The sequence below is a fragment of the Ornithorhynchus anatinus genome, chromosome 2 (assembly GCF_004115215.2).
Source record: "Ornithorhynchus anatinus isolate Pmale09 chromosome 2, mOrnAna1.pri.v4, whole genome shotgun sequence".
Lineage (NCBI taxonomy): Eukaryota > Metazoa > Chordata > Mammalia > Monotremata > Ornithorhynchidae > Ornithorhynchus > Ornithorhynchus anatinus.
Genome location: NC_041729.1, coordinates 153,556,517 through 153,583,548, shown reverse-complemented (window position 1 = coordinate 153,583,548; position 27,032 = coordinate 153,556,517). Strand labels below are relative to the sequence as shown.

Genomic DNA, 27,032 nt, shown 5'->3' with positions numbered 1-27,032 from the left:
TAAAATAAAAAGGAACTTACCTTCTAAAGTGTTTGAAAGCAAAGGATTTTGTTTTCCTGTTTTGGTAGTGTATAGTTTTAGTGGGAAAGTAATGTCTTTGAAATGGAAAATTGTGGAGTTTGTTCAAAGTCTAAGTCTGCCATTGATTGGCTACAAGTTTGGGGCTCATTAATGATAAGCTTTAGGACAACCAAACATTCAATTTTGCTCTTGAAAACTGCATAGTTACTTTGAAGGGCATTGGAGACAGTTTTGTTAGTTGTACTTGTGTCCTGCTACACTGGTGAATACATATTCTCTAGCTAGATTGCTTAACAAGAAATAAGAACAGTAGTAACAACATGAAAACATGAAAACATGAAAACATGAATGATATGGTTGTGAAAGTGATGTCTACATGGATACCTCTTGGCTCCCTCTAGGCTAAAGTGTCATCTGTCGTAATTGCAACACTTTTCAGAACTATTAATTTAATGTGAACTTCTCACTTCCTGCTACCCAGATTTTTCTGTTTTATTTGTCAGGAAGATTCTTTGAAAGGATGGTTTACAAATTTTTGAATATACAATTTTTAATGTCAATTTGAAAGTAATTTTTGATGTATACTTTGATCAGTTTTCAGACCTTTCAACATACCCATAATCACATGCTTAACTAGATTGCTACTTGACTCATGTCAGAGTCAAAGCCTTTGAAGGAAATGGAGCACTTAATTGGGATTTCACAGTGATTTCCACGTAAATCAGTTCAAACAAGGTATATTTGTGTACCAGAATTTGGAATGAACCAAGCTGGGATGTTAACTCCTGTGATGGAGAGATTTCACTCTGAAGTTTTAGCATGTTTTTAGAACTCTGGTCTGTTTGAAAATGTGATCCAATAGATAATATTTAAATAAAAAATTGGTTAAAACCAACAACTCTAATTTTGTATACCTCAGCATTTAGAAAATATATAGTATGCTCTGTTCCAACTCCATTTTATCAGTTCTCCTTTTCCACAGCAGAAATCTGATATCCAGTCTTCTTAGTCTCATTTTTAGCATTTCAGTTGATGGTTCAAGAGCTGGTGGGGAGAGGCTGGGAAATTTGGCATGTGGCAAATACAGGAAAAATTCAGCACTGATTTTCATGGATCTTTATTGATACACCTCAGTGGTGAGAAGGCTTCCACATCTGTACTTTCAACATATGTGGTCAATCCCTAATGCTGTTTGGATCAATGCCAAAGTAGGTTTTCAAACACTTTGTTTGATTTTCCTTATTATCCTTGTCTTAGACCAATATAGGAGTTTGAATTTAGATTTTCCATGAAATGTTAATTTTTGAGTTAATACTGTTAAATCTTAGCCACTAACATGGATGCAACTGACTGAACTATTCTTTGATATACATATGAATGTTTCTCACCAGCACCAAAAATCTGAGGGAAACTTTTATCAATCAATCAATCATTTTTATTGAGCACTTACAATGTGCAGAGCACTGTAAAAAACGCTTGGGAGAGTACAGTATAACAATATAACAGACATATTCCCTGCCCACAATGAACATTTAGTCCCATTCATATTCATTCATATTTTGGAGCCATTATATATTCTTTAAAAATGGCTAAATTCAAATCCATATCCCCTAGACATAGCTAGAATTCAGGTATTCTTTGTTATATTGACTGAGTTGCAGAGAAATTTTAAGGAAGATACTAATCTCCCTCTATCTGTTTACCTTCCATTTAAGATTTTTGAGGAAAATGTAATTAATGAAGGTAAATGTTTATTTGTAGGCATTCATTAAAGGAAAAAAAAGTAGCTGAGATCCTTGTGCACTGAGAGGCATTAGTCAGTTTAAAAATCCCAAATTCATCATTAGATAGCCTACCAGTCAGTTGATTACATTCTGACCTGGGAGTTTAGGACCTTCAGTATGTTACCAACACTGAACATAATACAGTCAAAGAGGATGAGGAAAGAAAGCTTTCGGTTCTTGGTTTCTCATCCATAAAATAGGGATGATAGCCCAGTGCCTATCAGCCATCTACCTTCCTGACTGCTTTTTAAATTATTTGATAATAGGAGAAAGTAGTTTGATTTATTTCCCACCCTCTACCCGCTACTAAAAAAATATTGATAAACAGCTTGTCTCATTTATTGAAGATTTATGAAAATTATATTTTAAAAGCTCTCATGAAACTATCTCTGTGGTTTAAAGCACAGCCCTGGGAGTCAGAAGGACTTGGTTTCTGATGCTGGCTCTGCCACTTCTCTGCTGTGTGACCTTGGGCAAATCACTTCACTTCTCTGTGCTTCAGTTACCTCATCTATAAAATGGGGATTAAGACTGTGAACCCCACATGGTAATAATAATGTTGGTATTTGTTAAGCGCTTACTATGTGCAGAGCACTGTTCTAAGCGCTAGGGTAGATACAGGGTAATCAGGTTGTCCCACGTGAGGCTCACAGTTAATCCCCATTTTACAGATGAGGTAACTGAGGCACAGAGAAGGCAAGTGAGAAGTTAAGTGACTTGCCCACAGTCACACAGCTGACAAGTGGCAGAGCCGGGAATCGAACCCATGACCTCTAACTCCCAAGCCCGGGCTCTTTCCACTGAGCCACGATGGTATAGGGACTGTGTCCGACCTGATTAATTTGTATCTACCCCAGTGCTTAGAACAGTGCTTAGCACATAGTAAGCCCTTAAATGCAATTATTATTATTCTTCACTTTCAGTAAGGCTTTACAAATGCATGCCATTTTTAAATGTTTTTACCAGAAGGAAAAACTAATTAGAACAAAATGCCTTTATAAATTAATTTGACTGATGCTAGAAAACATAAATGCAATCAGAAATGTGGTCAAAAAATGCCCCTTTGAACTTATTTAGTTGCTTATGAAAACAAACAGCTCCCAGTCTGTAACTTGGGGCTCCACATGTTTTAAAATTTCTCAGAAATATGAAATGCAGTAATGTGAAACAAAGATGATCTACATACTAAACACATTCAGATCTGTTTTTCACTTAGCAAAAAGTCCAGGGTGCTCAACAAGAATGTATATTTAATCCACACCCTTCTGTCTCCATGAAAAATGGAGTTTATTGGGTGACTTTCTTAATGCATTTAAATCCATCAACAAAGTCCCAGAAATCTGAATGAATTATTTGGGTGAGTCTGTCTTGCTATTGAATAATGGCTATTTGAATAATTGTTTCCCGAGAGGAGTTCTTCAGTTGGAGACATTTAGGAAAATGGGTGCTTATGAATATCTAAAATAAATGGATAATCAATGAGATCAATGCTTTATCTGCAGCTCCTTCCAAACCTTTTTTTCTGAGAGCCCTGCCATTCTACTCAGCATGCTGCCGTGGGTTCTGTCACCGCCCTGCCTCCCCCACTGCTTTTCCAAGTAAGTTTTTATGCTTCATCAGTGATGCTTGAGTTATTCTGTAAACCAAAGCAGCAGGATTTAATGTGTTCTGGAAAACTAATTGGTAATTCAATGGCAAGGAGCTAATTCCTCAGGAAAATCACAGCAATCCTATTCAGGAGGTTTGCAAAGATTGATCAAATTTAAGCACACTGTTGCAGTTGTGAGGGGTTTCTAATGGCATTGAGCCATTCACACCAAGCTAACTCCGGAAAGTTACTTGTTTTCAAAGTGGTAGAAAAAGATCTCTGAAGAATCAATTTAACTTTTTTTTTTGAAATCTGAGCTATACTCATTTGAAAAAGAGAAGTGGAAATATTGGAAAGCCAGGAAAATTATATTCTGGATATTGTAATAAACTGGAATTGACATAATAATGATTCAGAGATCTATTAGTAATTTATGAAAAAAAATCAGAGTTCTAACAGGAGGTTAGAATTCTAAAGAGGAAAAAACAACCCAACAATCTAAAGAGGAATTCTTAAGAGGAAAAAACAATCCAACAAATCAAAGTGGTAGCATATTATAAAAGATATTTCTAGAAATATTTGAGAAATATTCTGAAGGGCAATTGCATAATGTTCTAAAAACAGAACCCCGAGATCCCAAATCTATCTCTGTACCCAATTTCAAAATTTCCGTTTAAGTTAACCTTGATCTTGAGAAATGTAAGATCATTTAAGATTCTGTTGTAGAGGATTTTGATGTTTGGAATTAAGAAGGAAAATTGATGCTGTGCTTATTTTTGAGGTCTCAAAACAATGACCTCATTCCAAGCTGCTGTTGCAGCCAATAAAGAAGTGAAATGAAGGTCCAGTTATTTCAAAGTGCAAGGACTGCTACCAAAATCAGGTCTGACTAGGCACAAGGGTTTCATGAAGGTTTCAGGAGAGCAGTTGCTAAATTGAATGATTCTTGACAAGTGAGGCAGCAAATTCTGGCAGTTTAATGAGCTGCAAGTTTCTGAGCATCCCTTGAGGGGGCTGAGACTTTCCCACAGAGCATTCTACATGGTCCTGGCTCCAGCACAATGGATGACAGCTCCATGACCAATCATCACTTTCACTTTAGTCATCCACACGCGACCTCACCACAATTTTTCACTGTGCAGATGAACTTTAGGAACCATTTCTCCTTGAAAAGACTCGGTCAAGGGTCAGTCGCCCTTTTGTATGGTCATAAAGCAACGTTCTCTGTGCAGTCTTTTCTCCTGTCTCACATTCCAAGTGAATTTCTGGACACTGTTTAAAGCACTCGACTGCAAAATAAAGCAGTGAATGAAACTGACTTTTATAGACTCATTCTAGCTCATCTTCCCATATAACCCTGTCTACCTGAAAAGGGATTTAGTGGATGAGCTGAGTGTGTACAGGGATTTGCTGAATACATTGGGCCCATTATCAACTCTGGGGATTGTTTATTAACCAGGACTGATACACTAGTATTTTGGAAGTGACCTATTAATTGTCCATTTAACTAGAATGTATTGAATTCAAACGAAAAAATAGAAACCATGACTAAACCTTTTACTCGCTCCTTCAAGGTGGTCTCCCGTGAAGGCAAATGAAGATTAGTGCACTGATTAAGAAGACATTTATCTCCATGCACCATAGACTGGAGGGGAAGGACTTTAATAGTAATGACAAAAACCCCAATATTTGGTACTGTATAAGTGCTAATAACAAAGTAGAATTCGATCTTTGTGAATGTGTTCTGAGAATAAGAATTGCAAGATGACTTCACTTACTTTAGGACAATGGTAACTTTTACCATACATGCTAGATTCTCTGGCCATTAGATATAGTGTTTACTTTATTTTTTAAAGAAGACTCTTCGCAGTACTCAGTGTGTTTTACAAATATAAAAAGTTTTGTCTCTCATTTAATTTAATGAACATGGCAATTAAAGGAGTTTTCAGAAGTTTCCTGGTTACTGTTTGTGACATCTTCTCAAATGCTAATAAAAAGTGATCTATTCCACAGGACTCATCTTCTACAGTTGATTATTATGTCCAGCTCAGTTGCTCAGTTTGGTCTTTTGAATGATCTGCTACTGTAATTTGTGGAGTTATCACTCTCTGGGTGAATGAAGCTCTCTTTCTGTGCATATAAATGTGTATATATCTAAGTATGTGTCGTGCAGATATAGGTTAGAGAAGACCAGACTTGCTTTGCATGTCATTTTCAAAGATGGTATTTCATACTTCTTTTGCGATGCCACCCTCCTAGATAATAAAATTTGGCATTTCTCTTTATTAGGTGCAATTCCCAAAGAGACTACTTATTTTGTTTTTCAGAATATTTATTTTTATTAGCAAGAAAATGACAAAAAGGTCACTTTTTGGAATTATTATGTCAATAAATCCTTCCTGTGCAAATATTAACTTTAGACAAAACTTTGATAAAGAAGATTTATTAAAATGAACTGAATTGCACAAAAATTAAGTTCTCACTTAAGGTACTTAATTTTATCAAAGAGATCTTTCCCATAAATGTTTATTTTTAAATTTTTCCATCATGCAATAGGATTCACTTTTATATTTGTCTTTATATTTTTATTTTCAGTGCAAACAAGAGAACCCAGGTTGTCTGACTCCCAGGCCTGGGGTCTTTCCACTAGGCCATGCTGTTTCTGGGTTAAAACTCTATCCTTCAAGTAACAGAACTCCATAGCATAAGATTCCACCTCTCTTCTTCAAAACACCTTGTGTTCTCTTCTTCATCACACCTTGTATTCTCTTCTTCATCACTCACTTTTTCCCTGTATTTTGACTGTATGTTTTGGATAGAACACTTTTAGGGTGTTAGGGGACATTCATAAAACAATATGGGTCTTCTAGGTTAGTACATTATGCATGCTGAAAGGAGAGGTTGTGATGTTGATGACACCCAAATCTATATCTCCAGCCCTCATCTCTCTCCCTCTCTGCAGTCTCACATTTCCTCCTGCTTTCAAGACATCTCTACTTGGATGGCCTCCTTCTGAGCATCATATCTTACCACTCAAACTGTCCTCCCGCTCACTTTCCCATCACTGTTGATGACATCACCTTCCTTCCTGTCTCACAAACCCAAAACCTTGACATTAACCTTGACTCCTCCCGCTCATTCAACCACCATATTTAAGCCATCACTAAATCTAAATCAGACTCACCTTCACCACATCACTAAAATCTGCCTTTTCCTCTCCATCCAAATGCTACCACATTAATGCATTATCCTATCCTCCCTTGATTATTGTATCAGCCTCCTTTCTGACCTCCCTGTCTCCTGTCTCTCCCCACTCCAGTCCATATGCCATTGTGCTGCCTGAGTTATTTTCCTTCAAAAACATTCAGACCATATATCTCCCCTCCTCAAGAAACTCCAATGGTTGCCCATCCACCCCCACATCAAACAAAAACTCCTCACAATTGGCTTTAAAGCACTTAATCACCTTGGCCCCTCCTACCTCACCTCACTACTCTCCTACAACAACCCAGCCTGCACACTTCATTCCTCTAATACTAGCCTTCTCACTATACCTCTATCTCATCTATCTCACTGCCGACCTCTCATCCACATCCTACCGCTGTCCTGGAACACCCTCCCTCCTCATATCAGACAGAAAATTTCTCTCTCCCACTTTAAAGCCTTATAGAAGACACATCTCCTCCAATAAACCTTCCCTGATTAATCCCTCCTCTCCTCTTCTCCCACTCCCTTCTGTGTCACCCTGACCTGCTCTCTTCATTCATCCTCCCTCCCATCCCCACAGCACACATGCATATATCTGTATATATCTGTAATTTGTTTATTTATTCATATTAATATCTGTCTCCTCCTCTAGAATGTGAACTTGTTGTGGGCAAAGAATTTGTCTGTTTATTATATTGTACTCTCCCAAGCACTTAGTGATTGGATGAATGGAAGTGTACATAGGTAGCTCTGGTCAAGGTGTATATATTATAACATGACTTTAATACAGTGCTATGCATGAGGAAGTGCTCAATAAATATAATAATAATGGTAAGTAGCATGGCTTAGTAGATAGAGCAAGGGCCTGGGTGTCAGAAGGATCTGGGTTCTAATCCCAGCTCTGCCACTTGTCTGCTGCCTGACCTTTCATAAATCACTTCATTTCTCTGTGCTTCAGTTACCTCATCTGTTAAATGGGGATTAAGACTGTGACCCCCATGTGGGGCATAGACTGTGTCCAACCTGAGTAGCTTGTATCTACCTCAGTGCTTAGTACAGTGCCTCAAATATAGTATAGCTCTTAGCAGATACCAATGGAAAAAGAGTTGTGATGCTAGTGCGCACTTACTATGTGCTATGTATTGTACCAAACACTGGAAGTAAATACAATTTAATCGGGTCAGATAGAGCCCCTGTCTAAAATGGGGGGCATAGTCTAAGTTACAGAGAGAACAGACATTGAATCTCTATTTTACAGATTAGAAAACTGAAGCATAGGTGAGTTAAGTGACTTGACCAATGTCATAAACAGATGAGTGATAGAACTGGAATTAGATTGATTGATTTTTCCTTAACATGGACTTCATCAAGAATGGAAGCCCCACTAGTGAATTAGAACCAGAAGACCTACTATTGCATATGCTTAGGCTTCTTGTTTAGTTTGGTGGTGATATTCATAACCCAAAGGGGCTTTGACAAGAGGTTTTGGCTGCATCTAGCATTTGGATGGAGATTGCAGGGGTGGAACATTTTACTTACCCCTGGAAGGTGGGCCCTCGGTTATGTTCAGACCTATCTTTGTGACCTCACCTCAGTAAAGCTTGGTGTGTCTGTTGGGTCGGGGAAGGCTTGATGAGTTATTCCTCACTCACCTCCTGCCTGGTTGTGTTCTATTTCAGGGCCAGCAACCAGAGGGATGGAATTTGGAAAGTGACAAAATCTTTAAAACTGCTTGGAATAGAGAGAGGGCTGTTGATTAGCTGAGTCCAAACACTATGCAACACCTTGTCTCCTGACAGACAATAGAATCTGTGTGTGCTGCATCCACATTAATAAGGCTTTTCATGTCGGGGAGTTGAACTCTGAGGCAAATTATGCTCAAGTCACACTAAATACATCTAATACTGGAGGGTGGTTTGGTCATATAAATGGTATAGCAAGAGCATGTGATCAATCACAGAGCATTTGTAAAGAAGCCATAGACTTAAGACAATAGATTTTCCAAGATGATAGCTCTAAACAGGAGTTTGGAGACTGAGTGGAAGCCACTCTGTGAAGACCCTGGGAACAGGGTCTTGGTTCTTTGTTCCCAGTCAGATCAAAATAATCTTAAGCCCCCCTAAAGAGTATATGTTTTGTTATTAGAGTGTTAAAGGTTTACCTTGTGCTAAGTACTGTACCTAGCTCTGGGATATATACAAGATAATCAGGATGGACATGGTCCATGTCCCACATTGGTTCACAGTCCAATTAGGTGGGAGACAGGATTTGATTGCTCATTTCACAAAGGAAACTGAGGCACAGGTAACCACTTGATATTCATCCTATCCTCAGACCCATAGCACCTATGTACATATCCAGAATGTATTTATTTATACTAATACTTGAGTCCCCCTCTCAGCTGTAAGCTCATTGTAGGCAGGCAATGGGTCTAACCAATTCTTTTGTAGTATTCTCTCCCAAGAACATAAGACAGTGCTCTGAACACAGTAAGCATAATAAATATTGATTGATTGACTTGCCTAGGTGTATAGAGCTGACAAGCAAAAGAGCAAGAATTAGAACCCAGGTCCTCTGACTCCAAGACCCATGCTCTTTTCATTAGGCCTTGCTGCTTTTCAAATGATGTACAGGAGCCTAGAGAAAATTGGAGATTGGAAATTAGATGGGGATTTGGGCTTAGGGAGGGAGATGAGATTTAGGCATTGTTGATGGAGAGGTGTTAGCTAAAGCCATGTGAATGCAATAGTTCCCTAAGATTAGCTCCCTGAGAAGCAGTATGGCCAGTAGAAGAGCACCTGGCTCTGCCACTACTCTGCTATGTGACCTTGGACAAGTCACTTAATTTCTCTGTGTCTCTTACCTCATCCATAAAATGGTGATTAAGATTGTGAACGTCATGTGAGACATGGATTGTGTCCAACCTGATTAGCTTGTATCTACCCTGGCGATTAGTACAGTTCCTGGCACATAGTAAACAGTTAACAAATACCATGAAAAGAATAGAGAGATTTTAGAGTGAAAAGAGTAGGGGACCCAGAACGAAGATTTGTGGGGCCCCACAGTTAAGAGTTGAAAGATAGAAATGAAGAAGATTAAGAAAAAACAGGCAGAGACATAAGTGGAGAACCAGAAGATATTTTTTCTGGTAAATCCAAGATTTTAACGTGTTTCAAACAGAAAGGAGTGGCCCACAGTGTTAAAGACAGCCAAGAGGTTAATGAGGATTAGGACGACAAAATGAAGTCATTGGGTTTGGTTATGAGGTGGTGGCTAGGAATTGTTATACTTTTTTAACGGGAAGGAATTTCCATATTTCTCTACTATGTATAAAATAGCTTTGCCCTCTCTCTGAAAGAAATTGAAGGTTTTCCATGGTTTTTGTGCCTGGATTGGAGCCAGTGGTCATGATGCCATCCTGAAATGCCAGAAAATATGTTTGGCTGAGCTGCGATTCTTAGGGCAAGGTTAAGTGGAAAGACATAAAATATAATGAGCTGAATTCTCCACTTGCAGCTCTGGAGAACCCAATCATACATCAGTGAGAACTTGCAAAGAATAAGAACAACCTTTATAGCTCCTGGATTCTTTTCTCAAACAAGAATTTCCATCGCTCAGTGCTATTTACTGACTGCTTATGGTATGCAGAGCACGGTAATAAAGCTTGGGAGAATAATTTCATCTGGTTTGAATGGCCTCTGAGGAAGCCTGGAATTCAACTGTCTTTGTTTCATAGAGTCATATATGGGAGCTGACATATTTCCCTGTCTTTGCATACTTCCTATCAGAAGCTTATGCACTGGCTTCCACCATATTCACAGATATTCCAGAGTTCCTAAGTAGTCCAAATAAGTGGTAGCGACATTGAACATTGAGCATGGGGCATTGAGCATCCACTGGAGGCAGTATACTATAATAAGCTCTTGGGAGAGTTGTTGTCTTAAGCTGTCGAGTCGTGGCTGACCCATAGCGACATCTTGGACACGTCTCTCCCAGAATGCCCCACCTCTATCTGCAATCGTTCTGGTGGTGGATCCTTAGACTTTTCTTGGTAAAAATATGGAAGTGGTTTACCATTGCCTTCTGTGCAGTAAACTTGAGTCTTTGCCCTCGACTCTCTCTCATGCTGCTGCTGCCTGGCACAGATGAGCTTTGACTTGTAGCAGATGGCCTTCTACTTGCTTGCCACTGCCCAAGCTAGGAATAGAGTGGGTAGGCCTCTGCTTGACTCTCCCTCCCACAGTCGGGACTGGTAGAGGACTGGAAACTCTCCAGGTGTGACCCTGAGAGGGGTTTGGGAGAGTACATCTGTGAATTTGGTCCTTACCATCACCTGCATTTCATTTTATCGCTCCTTATATATTTGGTGCCAGTCTCCTCTCCCCATTTTAATCTTTAGATAACCAGCCCCTTAAGGGACAGGGGCCATGTTTTATTCCCACTGATGTACTCTTTCCCAGCACTTAGTAGAGTAGACCTCTACGTGGCCCACGGTTGAGTAAGGAGTTTTGACATAAATCAGCCTAAAGAGCCAGATGCCAGGAAAAGTCTAGAAAATGTCATCTCATTGACACAAGGCTGGAAGACCTCAATGGCAGGATTTAGGGAAGGAGGGCTTGAAGATGCTAAGAATGTTTTGATGTGTGTGGTGATTGAAATGTGACTCTTTGGACAGAGGAGAAAAGTAGAGGTAACTGGGAGAAAAATGGTTGGAATATTTGATGACCAAAGACCCCTAGAATGTGGTGCTAAGACAACCGAAGGCAATCCTGTCATAGGAGAAACTGCAGTTGATGGGGAACAGTGATTTCCAGGAATTAGCTACAACTTATAAAACCTTTTTCAGGACAATAGTAATCACTGGGGATCTACAAAAATTGATGAGGAATAGCCTATCCTCTGTCACAGATATAGAAGCAATCTTGTTTTTTTATTTATTTATATGGTATTTGTTAAGCATCTACTATGTGCCAGACACTGTACTAAGTGCTGGAATAGATACAAGCAATCAGGTTGGATACAGTCCATGTCTCACTTGGGCCTCACAGTCTCATTCCCCATTTTACTGATGAGGTAATTGAGGCATAGAGAAGTGAAGTGACTCGTCCAAGGTCATCCAGCCGACAGGTGGTGGAGCTGGGATTAGAACCCAGGTCTTCTGACTCTCATGCTTTTTATACGAGACCACTATGGCTGTCTGATCTTCCTCTTCAATAAGGCCCATATGAAGGATATTAGGAAGCAGCCTGGATTTGTGGATAGCACATGGGACCTGGTAGTCAGAAGGATTAATCCCAGCTCCACCATATGTCACACAGCAGGTCTGACCATGGGAAAGTCACTTCACTTCTCTGGGCCTCAGTTACCTCATCTGTATAATGGGGATTAAGAATTTGAGCCCCCTGTGGGACAGGGACTGTGTCCAATCTAAATAACTTGTATCTACCCCAGCATTTAGAACAGTGCTTGATACTTAGTACGTGCTAAACAAGTAATATGATTATTATTATTAATAGCATTTTCAGGGTTTAAGAATGTGGCCATCACTGGCTTGTCTTTGGAGGAGATCCCATAGCACCTACAAGAAGAATGTCCAAAGAGTTGTGCTCTGGTAGATTTGGAGGGGGAGGGAATTTCAGGCAAGGGGAAGGCCTGAGCAAGAGGTCACAGGTCACAGGTGGGAGAGACGAGAATGAGCTGCAGTGAGTATATTAGCTGGAGAGAAACAAAAAGCACCAACTGGGGTGTGACAGGAAACCTCAGAAACCACAAATTGCTATCACAGTTGACATCCCCCTCTAGACTATAACCTTGTGAATGGTGTGAACCAATATCATTATTATTATTGTTATTATTGTTGTGGGCAGGGAACATGTCTGTTTATTGTTATATTGTACTCTCCCAAGCACTTAGTACAGTGCTGTGCCCACAGCAAACACTCACTAAATGTGACTGAATGAATCACAGTGCCCCTTTATCGGCAGTGAGTGGCATGGGCCACATGAAATACAGCGGGCAGTGCAGAAGGCAGCAGGGCCAACTCAGCTCCAAGAACCCCCCTGCCCCACACTGGCTGGAAAGTTCCAGAATGCTACCCATTCTGTCTTGAATGACCAACTAAGGTTTGTCTTTCTAAGAGGAAGCAGACTAAGGTTTGTCTTTCTGGGAGGCCTCTTAATGAGTCCCCGCTGCAGGCTACGAATGCAATTCTCAGTGCTTGTCACATAGTATTTAACAAAAACCATAATTATTACTATTATTATTATTATTAATTTATTCAATCATATTTGTTGAGCATTTACTATAAGCAGACCACTGTACTAAATGCTTGGGAGAGTAGAATACAGTAATAAATAGACATATTCTCTGCCCCTAACGAGCTTCATCCTTAGCACACCTTACCCCTTCATTGCCCTTTGGTTCATCTCATCTGTTTCTCTTTGTCCCTTCTCGCTGGAAGGGGAGCCCACCACCCTTTATAAGAGAGGAAAGTTTCAGCTCCTACTATTCATGGAGAGGGGTCAGCATGGCCTAGTGGATAAAGTACGGGTCCGGGAGGCAAAAATACCTGGGTTCTAATCTCAGCTCTGTCACTTGTCTGCTGTGTGACCTTGGGCAAGTTACTTCACTTCTCTGGGCCTCAGTTCCCTCATATGTCAAATGGGGATTACGACTGTGAGCCCCATGTGGGACAGGGACTGTGTCCAACCAAATAATCTTGTATCTATCCTAGTGCTTAGTAGAATGCCTGGAACATAGTAAGCACTTAACTGATACCATTAAAAATAAAAGGGTCTTGTACTTGGTCTTACTCCTCTCTTTCTTTCCTCCCTCTTTGGATGGGAGCCAAGCTGTGGATTGAGTTCATATTGCTCACCAAGAGGGACCCTTCTTGCCCTCGGGCAGGGATGTTGTGAGGATTGTTTGGGACAGGTATTTACTCCTACCTCATTCTACTCCTCTCCACATTTCACTTCCATTTTGAGAGGGAAGCCAAGTTCTCCTGCACCTTCTGCAATTCGGGAGGGATCCTGCTTGGTTGTGGGCTGTGCCCTTGACTGGTGATTGTCTATTCTGTATTAGGTATTAATGCTACTGATTAGAGCTGACTTGCACTGGCCTCTTGCACAGACTTTCCTGGAATTCTCTGCTTTGCTTTATCTTGTCTTGTCTTATGCTGTGGAGTCATCGCAACTTCATGGACATATGCCTCCCAGGACGCTCAACTCTCTACCTGTAATCATTCTGATAGTGTATCCATAGAGTTTTCTTGGTAAAAATTCGGAAGTGGTTTACCATTGCCTTCTTCCACGCCTTTGCTTTGTGCCTTCCCATAAAGTAACCATGATTATAAAAATCGCTAAATCAAGAATCAAATTGAGTTTTTTATGGGAAAAATAACTTTTGGTCTGTTATCTTTTTTATGATACATTTGAAATTGATTTCACTCTCATTGCATGATCTACCCAGAGGCAGGGCAGATGAACTCCCCTCTTAGGACTGCACATGGAGAGTTTCTAGGACTCTACCAGGCTTGGTTACTGGAGGGAGAGTCAAGCAGAGACCTACCCATTCCATTGCTAGCTTGGGCAGTGGCTAGCAAATGGAAAGCAATCTGTTACAAGTCAAAACTCACCTGTGCTGGGCAGCAGCAGCATGGGAGAGAGTCGAGAGAGGAGACTCAAGTTTACTGTGTGGAAGGAGGTAATGTTAAACGACTTACATATTTTTCCCAACAACACTCTTTGGATACACTACCAGAACAATTGCAAATGGAGGTGGGGTGTCCTGGGGGAGATGTGTCCCTGGAGTCGGTATGGGTCAGAGATGACTCGACAGCATAAAACAAGACAAGATCACATGAACACATCTGCTAGATTGTAAGCTCCTCGAGGAGTAGGAATGTGTTTGTTTACTATATTATACTCTTCAAAGAGTTTAGCACAGTATTCTACAAACATTTGGTGCTAAATAAATAGTACTGATTGGTCGATTAATTTTGACCATACATACAAAATGTCAGAGCTATAAGAGAAGTTGGAGAGAATTTGGTCTTTTATGCTTATATTATTAGTGTTAGTCTTAGATTAAATGGACCTGGTTTGTATTTTGTTCTGAACACTCTCAATTCCAGCCATCATCAACCAAATCAAAGCATGTTTTGAAGCAATTTCCCAGGAAAAATATGGACTGTTTTTTAAGCCTGAATTGTTTAATAATTGACTCAGTCATCTATTTTGGGGAGTAGTATGGAGATTTGTTCAATATAAATTATTTGATTTTTTAAAAACTTGAAACAGACAACATATGTTGTATATTGGAATATAATACTTTATATATTGACTGTAGGCAGCAGTAAATTAGTTTTTTTATTTTTAATTTCCCATAGGAGAAGAGAGCATGCTGCCTCTCCTGACACCAGACTCTACCTCCAAAGCACGAAGGGGGATTTTAAGAAGAGCTGTCTTTTCTGAAGAACAGAGAAAAGCCCTGGAGAAAATGTTTCAGAAGCAGAAGTATATCAGCAAAACAGACCGAAAGAAACTGGCCATCACTTTGGGATTGAAGGAGGCACAGGTATTTAAGAACAAGCTTTCCCCCTCAGCTTTGTCCAGTCACATCCCTCCTTTCTTTCACTGCCCTCCTAAATCTGTTACATCCCTGAGGCCTTTCCTGATTAATCACGCATCACTTCTGCCATGAGAACTCCACTGATTCAGCACTAATATATGTATCTGTTTGTGTGTTTGCTTTTGATTAATTTATGCATTACATTTATTTTAAAAAATGATAAATGATAATTATGGAATTAATTGTCTGTTAAGGATTGAGGCAGGCATAATCGAATCAGATCAGTCACAGATTCTGTCTTATAAGAGGTAGGGTGAACAGGTTTCTTAAAGCCATTTTACAGATGGGGAAATGGAGACAAAGAGAAGTAAAGGTCAACCAGCAGGCCAGTGGCAGTCCTGGGACTAGAACCTCCAGTGTGGCTCAGTGGATAGAGCATGGACCTGGAAGGCAGAAGAACCTGGGTTCTAATCCTGGCTCCACCACATGTCTGCTGTGTGACCTTGGACAAATCACTTAACTTCTCTGGCCCTCAGTTACCTTGTCTGTAAAATGAGGATTAAGAGTGTGAATCCCAAGTGGGACAGGGACTGTGTCCAACCTGATTAATTTGTGTCTACCCCAACACTTAGAAGAGTGCTTGGCATATAGTAGGTGCTTAACAAGAACCGTAATTATCATTATTATTATTATTATTATGATGATTCCCAGCCCTCAGCTCTTCCCATGAGGCCATGCTGCCTTCAATATTTGCATCTATAAACCCTGTCTCTAAACTATTATATATTATACTGTCTTCCCTCTAAAGTTGTAACTTCCCTGGGAGAAAAGATGCATTTTCCATCACCTAGTACAGTACTCTGCACAGAGTGAGCATTGGCAAAGTACTGTTGACTAGCTGCTAAATTTCCACAGATTTTTTTGTGATTGAAGGAAAAATTAGAGAAGCAGCATGGCCTAGTGGATAAAGCACGGGCCTAGAAGTCAGAAGGATTTGGGTTCTAATCCCAGCTCCGCCACTTGTCTTCTGTGTGACCTTGGACAAGTCACCTAATTTCTTTATGCCTCAGTTCTCTCATCTGTAAAATGGGGATTAAGATGGAGAGGTCCAGGCTGGAGAGAGAGATTTGGTAACCATCCATGTAGAGATGATAGTTAAGCTGTAGGAGTGATTGAGTTCTCCAAGGGAATGGGTAAAGATGGAAAATAGAATGGAATCCTTCAGGGGATACAGCATGGCCTAGTGGGAAGAGCATGGGCCTGGGAGTCAGAGGATCTGGGTTCTAATCCTGACTCTGCCACTTTAGGGTGTGTGAGCTTGGGCAAGTCAATTAACTTCTCTGTGCCTCAGTTTCCTCATCTGTAAAAGAGAAGCAGCGTGGCTCAGTGGAAAGAGCACGGGCTTTGGAGTCAGAGGTCATGGGTTCGAATCCCTGCTCGGCCACATGTCAGCTGTGTGACTTTGGGCAAGTCACTTAACTTCTCGGTGCCTCAGTTACCTCATCTGTAAAATGGGGATTAAGACTGTGAGCCCCACGTGGGACAACCTGATTCCCCTGTGTCTACCCCAGCTCTTAGAACAGTGCTCGGCACATAGTAAGCGCTTAACAAATACCAACATTATTAAAATGGGGATTAAGTTTCTGTGCCCGATGTGGGACATGGACTGTGTCCAATCTGATTTCAGCATGGCTCAGTGGAAGGAGCAGGGGCTTGGGAGTCAGAGGTTATGGGTTTGAATCCCAGCTCTGCCACTTGTCAGCTGTGTGACTGTGGGCAAGTCACTTAACTTCTGTGTCTCAATTACCTCATCTGTAAAATGGGGATTAAGACTGTGAACCTCATGTGGGACAACCTGATTACCCTGTATCTATCCCAGTGCTCAGTACAGTGCTCTGCACATAGTAAGCGCTTAACAAACACCAACATAATTATTATTATTTTTAGTTTGTATCTACTCCAGCATTTAGTACAGTGCCTGACAAGTAGTAAACGCTTAATAAATACCATAGAAAGTCTCAAACATTTTCCTGTGCAAATGTTAAGCATTTTCCTTCACACAACCTAATCCCAGTGACCTTTGCCCTCAGTCTCTATTCGTCATACTGTATTCAGCAGATAAACCATGTGGAAAAGAAATATAAAATTGTATCCTTTCGACAGATGCATCTACTTTGTTTTTTGGGTGTCCAAGAGGGGTAATTTGAGAATCTGTTTTCTAATGGAAATTATCTTCCATCCTGTGCTTTATAATAGAGTCTGTGCTTTCCCAGTACTGCATACTCCAATAATTTTCTTTCTGTATGATCTTGAGTGAATATGATTACTGCATATGCAAGAAGCTAAGAGGAATATGAAAATAATGTAGTCAGTCGGTAAAGTACCCGAATAACCACCAAGTAAACTTCATGGAGGGCTGTGTTCTAATTGTGACTCCCATCACTTGCCTGCTATGTGATTTTGGGTGAGTCACTTAACTTCTCTGGGTCTCAGTTCATCATCTGCAAATACAAATTAAATATATGTTCTCCTTCTTCCTTATACTGTGAGTCCCGTGTGGGACAGAGACTGTGTCAAATCTGATTGCATCACATATATCACTGTGCTTGGTACATAGTTAGCAGTTAAGAAATACCACAGTTATTATCACCAATGTGAAAAAAACTTAAAAAGAGTTGCGAGTGCTACTGCAATCTTGTCGTTTTAGGCTGTTGAGTCATCTCCCACCCATAGCGACGCCGTATCTCCCCCAGAATGCCCCACCCTCCATCTGCAGTCATTCTGGTAGTGTAGCCATAGAGTTTTCTGGGTAAAAATCCCAAAGTGGTTTACCATTGCCGCCTTCCGCGCAGTAAACTTGAGTCACTCTCCCATGTCACTTCTGCCCAGCACAGGTGAGATTTGATTTGTAGTAGATTGCCTTCCACTCGCTACCCACTGCCCAAGCTGGGAATGGACCGGTTATGCCTCTGCTTGATTCTCCCTCCTATTGTCGAGACTGTAAGCCTGTCAAACGGCAGGGACTGTCTCTATCTGTTGCCGACTTGTTCATTCCAAGTGCTTAGTACAGTGCTCTGCACATAGTAAGTGCTCAATAAATACTATTGAATGAATGGAGTACTGAAAACTCTCCAGATGCGACCCTGAGAGGTGCACTCATGTAGTACCCTCCAATAAATGAGCTTTTGGATGAAGTTCATTTCTTGCTCCTTGGCAGAGATGGACAAGCGGAGTCTCATGACCCTTAGATTCTCTGCTTTATTAGCAAGAAACAGAGAAATCCCTTCTTCCTGATGGCAGAGGATGTCTGTCATGGCTAACACTCAGACTAGAGAATCATAAGCCCGTCGATTAGACTGTAAGCCCGTCAAACGGCAGGGACTGTCTCTATCTGTTGCCGACTTGTTCATCCCAAGCGCTTAGTACAGTGCTCTGCACATAGTAAGCGCTCAATAAATACTATTGAATGAATTGAATGAATGAATAGCTTCATCACCATCTAAGATATTGCAATTAAAAAGCATACTTTTTTTTGAGATGTTTGGCAGTGTATTCCAATTAATACTCTCACATTGGAGGAGATGTGATTTTAGAAAGGCTTTGAAGGTGGGGAGAGTGGTGGTCTGTCGGATATGAAGGAGGAGGAAATTCCAGGCCAGAAGGAGGATGAGGGATAGGGGTCAACAGTGAAACAGATGAGATTGAGGTACAGTGAGTAGGTTGGCATTAGAGAAGCAAAAGTAAGCACTTGCTAAATGCTATCTTCTCTCTGTATGGTTTTAAAAAATGGCCTCACCTCCTGGAGCTTGCTACCCAGGAAATATTGCCCCGTCCCACGTTTAGTTCCCAACCTAGGGTCACTTTACGTAAACTAACAGATCAATCCCTTTCTGCTGTGAGATCTTGGGCAAATCATTTAATTTCTCTGTGCCCCAGTTCCCTCGTCTGTAAGATGTGGATTAAATGTGGGTCCCAGCTCTGCCACTTGTCAGCTGTGTGACTGTGGGCAAGTCACTTAACTTCTCTGTGCCTCAGTTACCTCATCTGTAAAATGGGGATTGAGACTGTGAGCCTCACGTGGGACAACCTAATTACCCTGTATCTACCCCAGCGCTTAGAACAGTGCTCTGCACATAGTAAGTGCTTAACAAATACCAGCATTATTATTATTATTAAGACCATTAGCCCCATGTGGGATATGGACTCTGTGCAACCTTATCAGCTTGTATCTACCCCAGCATTCAGTACAGTGCCTGGCACGTAGTAAATGACTAACCAATACCATTAAAAAAATCATTGCCAACTGAGTTCAGTGGTCTATTCTAAGCCCTTGCATTTTCCTTACCTCTTTGAGATATGAACATGTCTTTCCCCCGGTGATACCATCCTGTGATTCTCTGCTGCTTTTGAATGGGTGGGAGTTCGTTTTTGGGGATGGGTGGGAGAAGTTGGGGTGGAAGGAATCAAACTCCCTACATTGATAAGATAGAACATTGACTGAGGATTACAAATTACAGACTGTGTCAACAATTCCGATTTTTCTTGTTGCTGTTGTTTGGAAATGGGGATTTGCTTCTATTATCTGACCCACTAAAGTCCATTAAACTGTATCCTAAAAACCTGCATCACTTTCTGCCCTTATCATTCATTCATTCATTCAATAGTATTTATTGAGCGCTTACTATGTGCAGAGCACTGTACTAAGCGCTTGGGATGAACAAGTCGGCAACAGATAGAGACAGTCCCTGCCGTTTGACGGACTTACAGTCTAATCGGGGGAGACGGACAGACGAGAACGATGTCAATAAACAGAGTCAAGGGGAAGAACATCTCGTAAAAACAATGGCAACTAAATAGAATCAAGGCGATGTACAATTCATTAACAAAATAAATAGGGTAACGAAAATATATACAGTTGAGCGGACGAGTACAGTTCTGTGGAGATGGGAAGGGAGAGGTGGAGGAGCAGAGGGAAAAGGGGAAAATGAGGGTTTAGCTGCGGAGAGGTAAAGCGGGGATGGCAGAGGGAGTAGAGGGAGAAGAGGAGCTCAGTCTGGGAGCGCCTCTTGGAGGAGGTGAGTTTTAAGTAGGGTTTTGAAAAGGGAAAGAGAATCAGTTTGGCGGAGGTGAGGAGGGAGGGCGTTCCAGGACCGCGGGAGGATGTGACCCAGGGGTCATTCATTCATTCATTCAATAGTATTTATTGAGCGCTTACTATGTGCAGAGCACTGTACTAAGCGCTTGGAATGTACAAATTGGTAACAGATGGAGACAGTTGACGGCGGGATAGGCGAGACCGAGGGATGGTGAGGAGGTGGGCGGCAGAGGAGCGGAGCGTGCGGGGTGGGCGGTAGAAAGAGAGAAGGGAGGAGAGGTAGGAAGGGGCAAGGTGATGTAGAGCCTTGAAGCCTAGAGTGAGGAGTTTTTGTTTGGAGCGGAGGTTGATAGGCAACCACTGGAGTTGCTTAAGAAGGGGAGTGACATGCCAGATCGTTTCTGCACGAAGATGAGCCGGGCAGCGGAATGAAGAATAGACTGGAGCGGGGCGAGAGAGGAGGAAGGGAGGTCAGAGAGAAGGATGACACAGTAGTCTAGCCGGGATATAACGAGAGCCCGTAGCAGTAAGGGAGCCGTCTGGGTGGAGAGGAAAGGGCGGATCTTGGCGATATTGTAGACGTGAAACCAGCAGGTCTTGGTAACGGATAGGATGTGTGGGGTGAACGAGAGAGATGAGTCAAGGATGACACCGAGATTGCGGGCCTGAGAGACGGGAAGGATGGTCGTGCCATCAACGGTGATAGAGAAGTCTGGGAGAGGACCGGGTTTGGGAGGGAAAATGAGGAGCTCAGTCTTGCTCATGTTGAGTTTTAGGTGGCGGGCCGACATCCAGGTGGAGACGTCCCGGAGGCAGGAGGAGATGTGAGCCTGAAGGGAGGGGGAGAGGACAGGGGCAGAGATGTAGATCTGCGTGTCATCTGCATAGAGATGGTAGTCAAAGCTGTGAGAGCGAATGAGTTCACTGAGGGAGTGAGTGTAAATGGAGAACAGAAGAGGGCCAAGAACTGACCCTTGAGGAACTCCAACAGTTAAAGGATGGGAGGGGGAGGAGGCTCCAGCGAAGGAGACCGAGAATGACCAGCCAGAGAGGTAAGAGGAGAACCAGGAGAGGACAGAGTCCGTGAAGCCAAGGTGAGATAAGGTATGGAGGAGGAGGGGATGGTCGACAGTGTCAAAGGCAGCAGAGAGGTCAAGGAGGATTAGAATGGAGTAGGAGCCATTGGATTTGGCAAGAAGGAGGTCATGGGTGACCTTAGAGAGAGCAGTCTCGGTAGAGTGGAGGGGACGGAAGCCAGATTGGAGGGGGTCTAGGAGAGAATGGGAGTTAAGGAATTCTAAGCATTCCAAAACCTGAGGCTCACAAAATAATGATAATATCAAGTAGAGAGTAGCTAGAATCCCTTATTTGACTTTCAGGGAGTTAGATTCAGGGCAATTGCATGAACAGCTCTCCCTCCTGAAAACCTTTCTTCTTCTTCTTCTTCTTTTTTTTTTTTTTTGTAGAATCAGTAGGTTGTAACTTCACCAACTGAGGCTATTCCATTGTTCCTGATGGGAGTCCCCAACAACAGCATTCTATTATCAAAATCAGTGTTCCTATGATGACTTACCTCTTAATGTCATTCTTCTAAATTTAAATTTGTTAGATGCAGTGGATATCAAACATTCATTCATTTCATTCACTTGAGTTTACTGAGTGCTTATTGTGTGCAGAGCATTGTACTAAGTGCTTGGGAGTAGAATTCAGCAACAGAGAGACAATCCCTACCCAACAATGGGCTCACAGTCTAGAAGCAGGGAGACAGACAACAAAACAAAACAACTAGACAGGTATCAATAGCATCTATATAAATAAATAGAATTATAGATACATATATCATTAATAAAATAGAATAATAAATATGTACATATATATGCAAGTGCTGTGGGGTGAGGAGGAGGGTAGAGCAGAGGGAGGGAGTCGGGGTGATGGGGAGGGGAGGAGGAGCAGAGGAAAAGGTGGGCATAGTCTGGGAAGGTCACCTGGAGGAGGTGAGCTTTCAGTAGGGCTTTGAAGTGGGGAAGTGTGCTAGTTAATTCAATTCATTCACTCATATTTATTCAGTGCTTACTGTGTATAAAGCACTGAACTAAGCACTTGGGAGAGTACAGTACAACAGACACATTCCCTGCCCACAATGAGCTCAAATTCTAGAAGGGGGAGACAGATATTGATTTATATAAATAAATAAATAAATAAATAAATAAATAAATAAATAAAGTACAGATTTGTACATATGTTCTGTGGAGTTGGAAGGGAGGATGATTGAAGGGAGCAAGTCAGGGTGATGCAGAAGGGAGTGGGAGAAGAGAAGAGGGCTTAGTCAGGGAAGACTTCTTGGGGGAGATGTGCCTGCAATAAGGCTTTGGATAATAATTGTGGTATTTGTTAAGTGCTTACTATATGCCAGGCACTGTACTAAGCACTGGGGTGGATACAACCAAATCGAATTAGACACAGTTCCTGTCCCACAGGGGCTGCACAGTTTTAATCCACATTTAATAGATGAGGTAACTGAGGCAAAAAGAAGTGAAGTGACTAGTCAAAGGCCAAGCAGCAGAAAAGGGGCAGAGCCGGGATTAGAACCCATGACATTTTGACTCCAAGGCCCTTGCTCTATCCACTACGCCATGCTGCTTCGGGTCTGTAGGTAACAAGTAGCGCCTACAAAGGGAAGTAGGTCCCATAATAATAATAATAATAATAACAATAATGACAGCATTCGTTAAGTGCTTACTATGTGCCAAGCAGTGTTCTAAGTCCTGGGGGAGAGAATACAAGTTGATCAGGTTGTCGCACGTGGGGCTCAAAGTCTTAATCCCCATTTTCCAGATGAGGTAACTGAAGCACAGAGAAGTTAAGTGACTTGCCCAAAGTCACAAAGCTGACAAGCGGCGGAGTTGGGATTAGAACCCATGACCTCTAACTCCCAAGCCCATGCTCTTTCCACTGAGCCACGCTGCTTGTCCCATGTTACTCTCTGAAGATAAATTATGTCCTCAAGTCTATTGTCTTCTTCTGCCCTATCTAAGGTTGTCAAAGATCTCCTTCTTGCCAAATCAAAAAGTATCTACAATTTCCAAATCCTCCTTGACCTATCAGCTACTTTCAGTACTGTGGACCACCCCCTTCTCTGGGAAACATCATTTAACCTTCACTTCACTGATACTACTACTAGTAATAATAATGGTATTTTTAAGTACTTACTATGTGCCAGGCACTGTACTAAGCACTGTGGTACATCCAAGGTAACTGGGTTAGATACAGTCACTGTCCCACATGGAGTTCACAGTCTTAATCCCCACTTTACAAATGAGGTAACTGAGGCACAGAGAAGTTAAGTGACTTGCCCAAGGTCACACAGCAGAAAGTGGTAGAGCCAGGATTAGAACACTGGTCCTCTGACTCCCAGGCCCATCCTCTTTTCACTAGGCCTTGCTGCTGCTTCTGAAGGATCCCTTCTATTCTGCATCTTCACCTACTCCCTTGGAGAACTCATTTTCTCCTACAGCTTTAACTACCATCTCTACATGGATGATTACCAAATTTATCTCTCCAACCTATACCTCTCCTTTTATGCCATCTCGTATTTCCTCCTGCCTTCAAGACACCTCTATTTGGATATTCATCTAACACCTCAAACTTAACATGCCCAAAACAGAGCCCCTGACTTCCCACCCAAACCTATCCTCCCCATGACTTTCCCATCATTGTAGACAATACCACCACCCTTACTCTCATAAACCCCCAAGCATTATCCTGAACTCATCACTTACATTCAACCCACATATGTCAACATGTCACCAAATCCTATCAGTTGACTTTTACATCATCTGTAGGTTCAGCCCTTTCCTCTCTACCCTACTCCTACCATGCTAATCCAGCCACCTATTACATCCCATCTTGACAATTGCATCAGCCTCTTCACTGACCTCCCTGCCTCCTGTCTCTTCCCTCTCCAGTCCATGCACTTAACTCTAATGCCCGGATCATTTTTTCTGAAAACACATTCAATCTACATTTCTCCACTCCTCAAAAGCCTCCAATAGTTGCCCATCGATCACTGGATCAAACAAAAATTAATTTCCCTCACCTTTAAGGCACTCAGTCAACTATCCCCTTCTTACTTTGCCTCACAAATCTCCTATTACAACCCAGCCTACACATTATGACCCTATCACAGCGAAGATGCTCTCTGTGTCTTAATCTTGTCTGTCTCACTGTTGACCCCTTCTCCATACCCTCCCTCTGGCCTGGGCCTCCCTTCTCCACATCTGACATCTTTACAGTACTACTAAAATCAAATGTCTTCCAAGAGGCCTTACATCACTAATCCCTCTTTTCCCCATCCTATTTGCCTTTCCTTCTGAGCCATCTATACACTTGAGTGTAGACCCCTTAAGCACATTGATACTTCCACACCATAGCACCACAGCAGTATGTACCTATCCTTATACTCTGCCTTCTGTGTATTTTATTTTAATATCTGTCTCTCCCTCTAGACTGTAAGTTCCTCGTTATCAGGGTTCATGTCTACCAACTCCTTATGAACAGAGTCCAGGCCCGGGTGTCAGAGGACTAGGATTCTAATCCTGGCTCTGTCACTTGCCTGCTGCATGTCTTTGGGAAAGTCACAAGTTCTGTGTTGTTTTCTCAACTGTGTAAAGGGAATTAAATACTTGCTCCCCCTTCTACTCATACTGTGAGCCCCTTCCATGTGAGACAGGGAATGTGTCTGACCTGATTAACTTGTATAATAATGTTGGTATTTGTCAAGCGCTTTACTATGTGCCGAGCACTGTTCTAAGCGCTGGGGTAGACACAGGGGAATCAGGTTGTCCCACGTGGGGCTCACAGTCTTAATCCCCATTTTACAGTTGAGGGAACTGAGGCACAGAGAAGTTAAGTGACTTGCCCACAGTCACACAGCTGACAAGTGGCAGAGCTGGGATTCGAACTCATGAGCCCTGACTCCAAAGCCCGTGCTCTTTCCAATGAGCCACGCTGATGCTGTATCAACTTCAGCACTTGGTACAGTTAATCAATCATTAGCATTTAAGTGCTCTCTTTATGCAGAGCACTGGACTAAGTTATAAATGCTTGGTGCAGAGTAAGTACTTAACAAATACCACAATTATGGGTATTATTACCTCCCCAGGTGCTCAGTACAGTGTTCTGCCCATGGTATTCACTCAATAAATAATAATTATTATTATTATGGTATTTAGGCATTTACTATGTGCCAAGCACTGTTCTAAGCACTGGGGTAGAGACAAGGTAACCAAGTTGTGCCACGTGAGGTTCACAGTCATAATCCTCATTTTACAGATGAGGGAACTGAGGCACAGAGAAGTTAAGTGGTTTGCCAAGGATTAGAACCTACATCCTCTGACTCCCAAGCCTATGCTGTTTCCACTAAATCATACTGCTTCCCCAGTGCCACGGATTGGTTGATTCCAAATTGAACTTCATTTTACTGGATAATCTAGGACTTCACCATCATTCTTCATATTTTAATAAAATAGGGGAGGCCAAGTCTCAAGAACTGTAGCCATATCTTCATTACCACTGTTTGCTAAATCATTCTGTAGATCAACGCTGAGAATGATATTCTTAGTGGCATGATAAAGTTTGGGGAATCTTTTCTACTTCATTGCTAAAACCAAGGATTAAGCAAAAGCCAGAAATGGAAAAACAAAACATGCCCACTAACCTTTTTAGCCCAAGATTTTTGGAAAATAAAATGTGAAAAGTCCAACATCAAATCGAAAATAATCACAATGATGTTTTGCAAAAACTGGATAAAATAATGTTGAGAATTGACAAAGGCTGATGATACTGTTTATTTTTATTAGGTGAAAATTTGGTTTCAAAACAGAAGGATGAAATGGCGAAACTCCAAAGAGAAAGAAGTGCTTTCCAATAAATGTATCCAAGAAGAAGGCCTCCAAGAAAAACATGTCTCAAGGTCTGCCTTGAGTTTTACTTCTCCGTGCCCAACAGTATGGGAAGTGTCTCAACAAGAGTCAAATTCAAAATGGAGGGAGAATTCACCAGAAACTTCTGAAAGACTGAATCACGAGGATTCAATGCAGCCCTCTCAACATGAAAATTCACTTCAAAGTGCTTTATATCTGTACTCTGAAGAGGGCACTGGAGACAAGGGAATTGCTACAGCCGTTTAAAAGAATAACAAAGTTCTGTACTTTGCTTAAGGTATACAGACTTGAAATGGGTACTCTTGTTAAACTAACAATGTTGCAACACTCTAAATAAAATTATTTTGTTTGTTTAAACCTAACACCATTAAAATGATATGAGAACTAATGCTTTAAGAAAATTCCTTAGCATTCATTTTATCATGTTTTTTTCTGGTCTCAATCTGAATTTTTAACTGAAATTGAAACTTTTCAGGACAATAAATGAAGTGAAGAAGGCATATTTAAATTCCACTCTCTGTGCGTGTATGTGTGTATGCACTTATGTACATATATATTCATAATTTCGATGTACGTGTGGGGAAGGAATGTTTTGTTGATATTTCAGTGAACATCACTCTCCCTGAAGCAAACATGAGTTCCTTCACCTACAAAATCCATACCATTGTGTAAAAACTATACACATATACATCTGGGTATATAAGCGTATATAAATGTATATGTACACTTTCTCACATATAGAAAGAGACACAGAAGCATCCATGAAGACACTCAGTAAAAACTCTGATTTGCATTACTTTGCCAACTGGAAATCTCTATTAATG

The 27,032-nt window shown here is 41.4% G+C and overlaps 1 protein-coding gene and 1 non-coding gene across 3 annotated transcripts in view; both read left to right on the top strand.

Annotated features, from left to right (window-relative positions):
- Positions 1 to 26,721, top strand: part of DBX2 (developing brain homeobox 2) — a 43,225-nt gene extending 16,504 nt beyond the window's left edge. Inside the window, exons 2-4 of one of the 2 annotated variants that reach the window (XM_029047283.2) lie at positions 3,308 to 3,403; positions 14,990 to 15,177; positions 26,125 to 26,721. In XM_029047283.2, the coding sequence (XP_028903116.1) occupies positions 3,308 to 3,403; positions 14,990 to 15,177; positions 26,125 to 26,454 (614 nt within the window). In that variant the 3' untranslated portion in view covers positions 26,455 to 26,721. The remainder of the gene's footprint in view (positions 1 to 3,307; positions 3,404 to 14,989; positions 15,178 to 26,124) is intronic. The other variant, XM_039911236.1, reaches the window with a different exon arrangement.
- Positions 14,089 to 14,226, top strand: LOC114809859. Its single transcript, XR_003757632.1, has one exon. It is a non-coding gene; the product is annotated as a small nucleolar RNA SNORA7 (small nucleolar RNA).
- Positions 26,722 to 27,032: the final 311 nt, after the last annotated feature.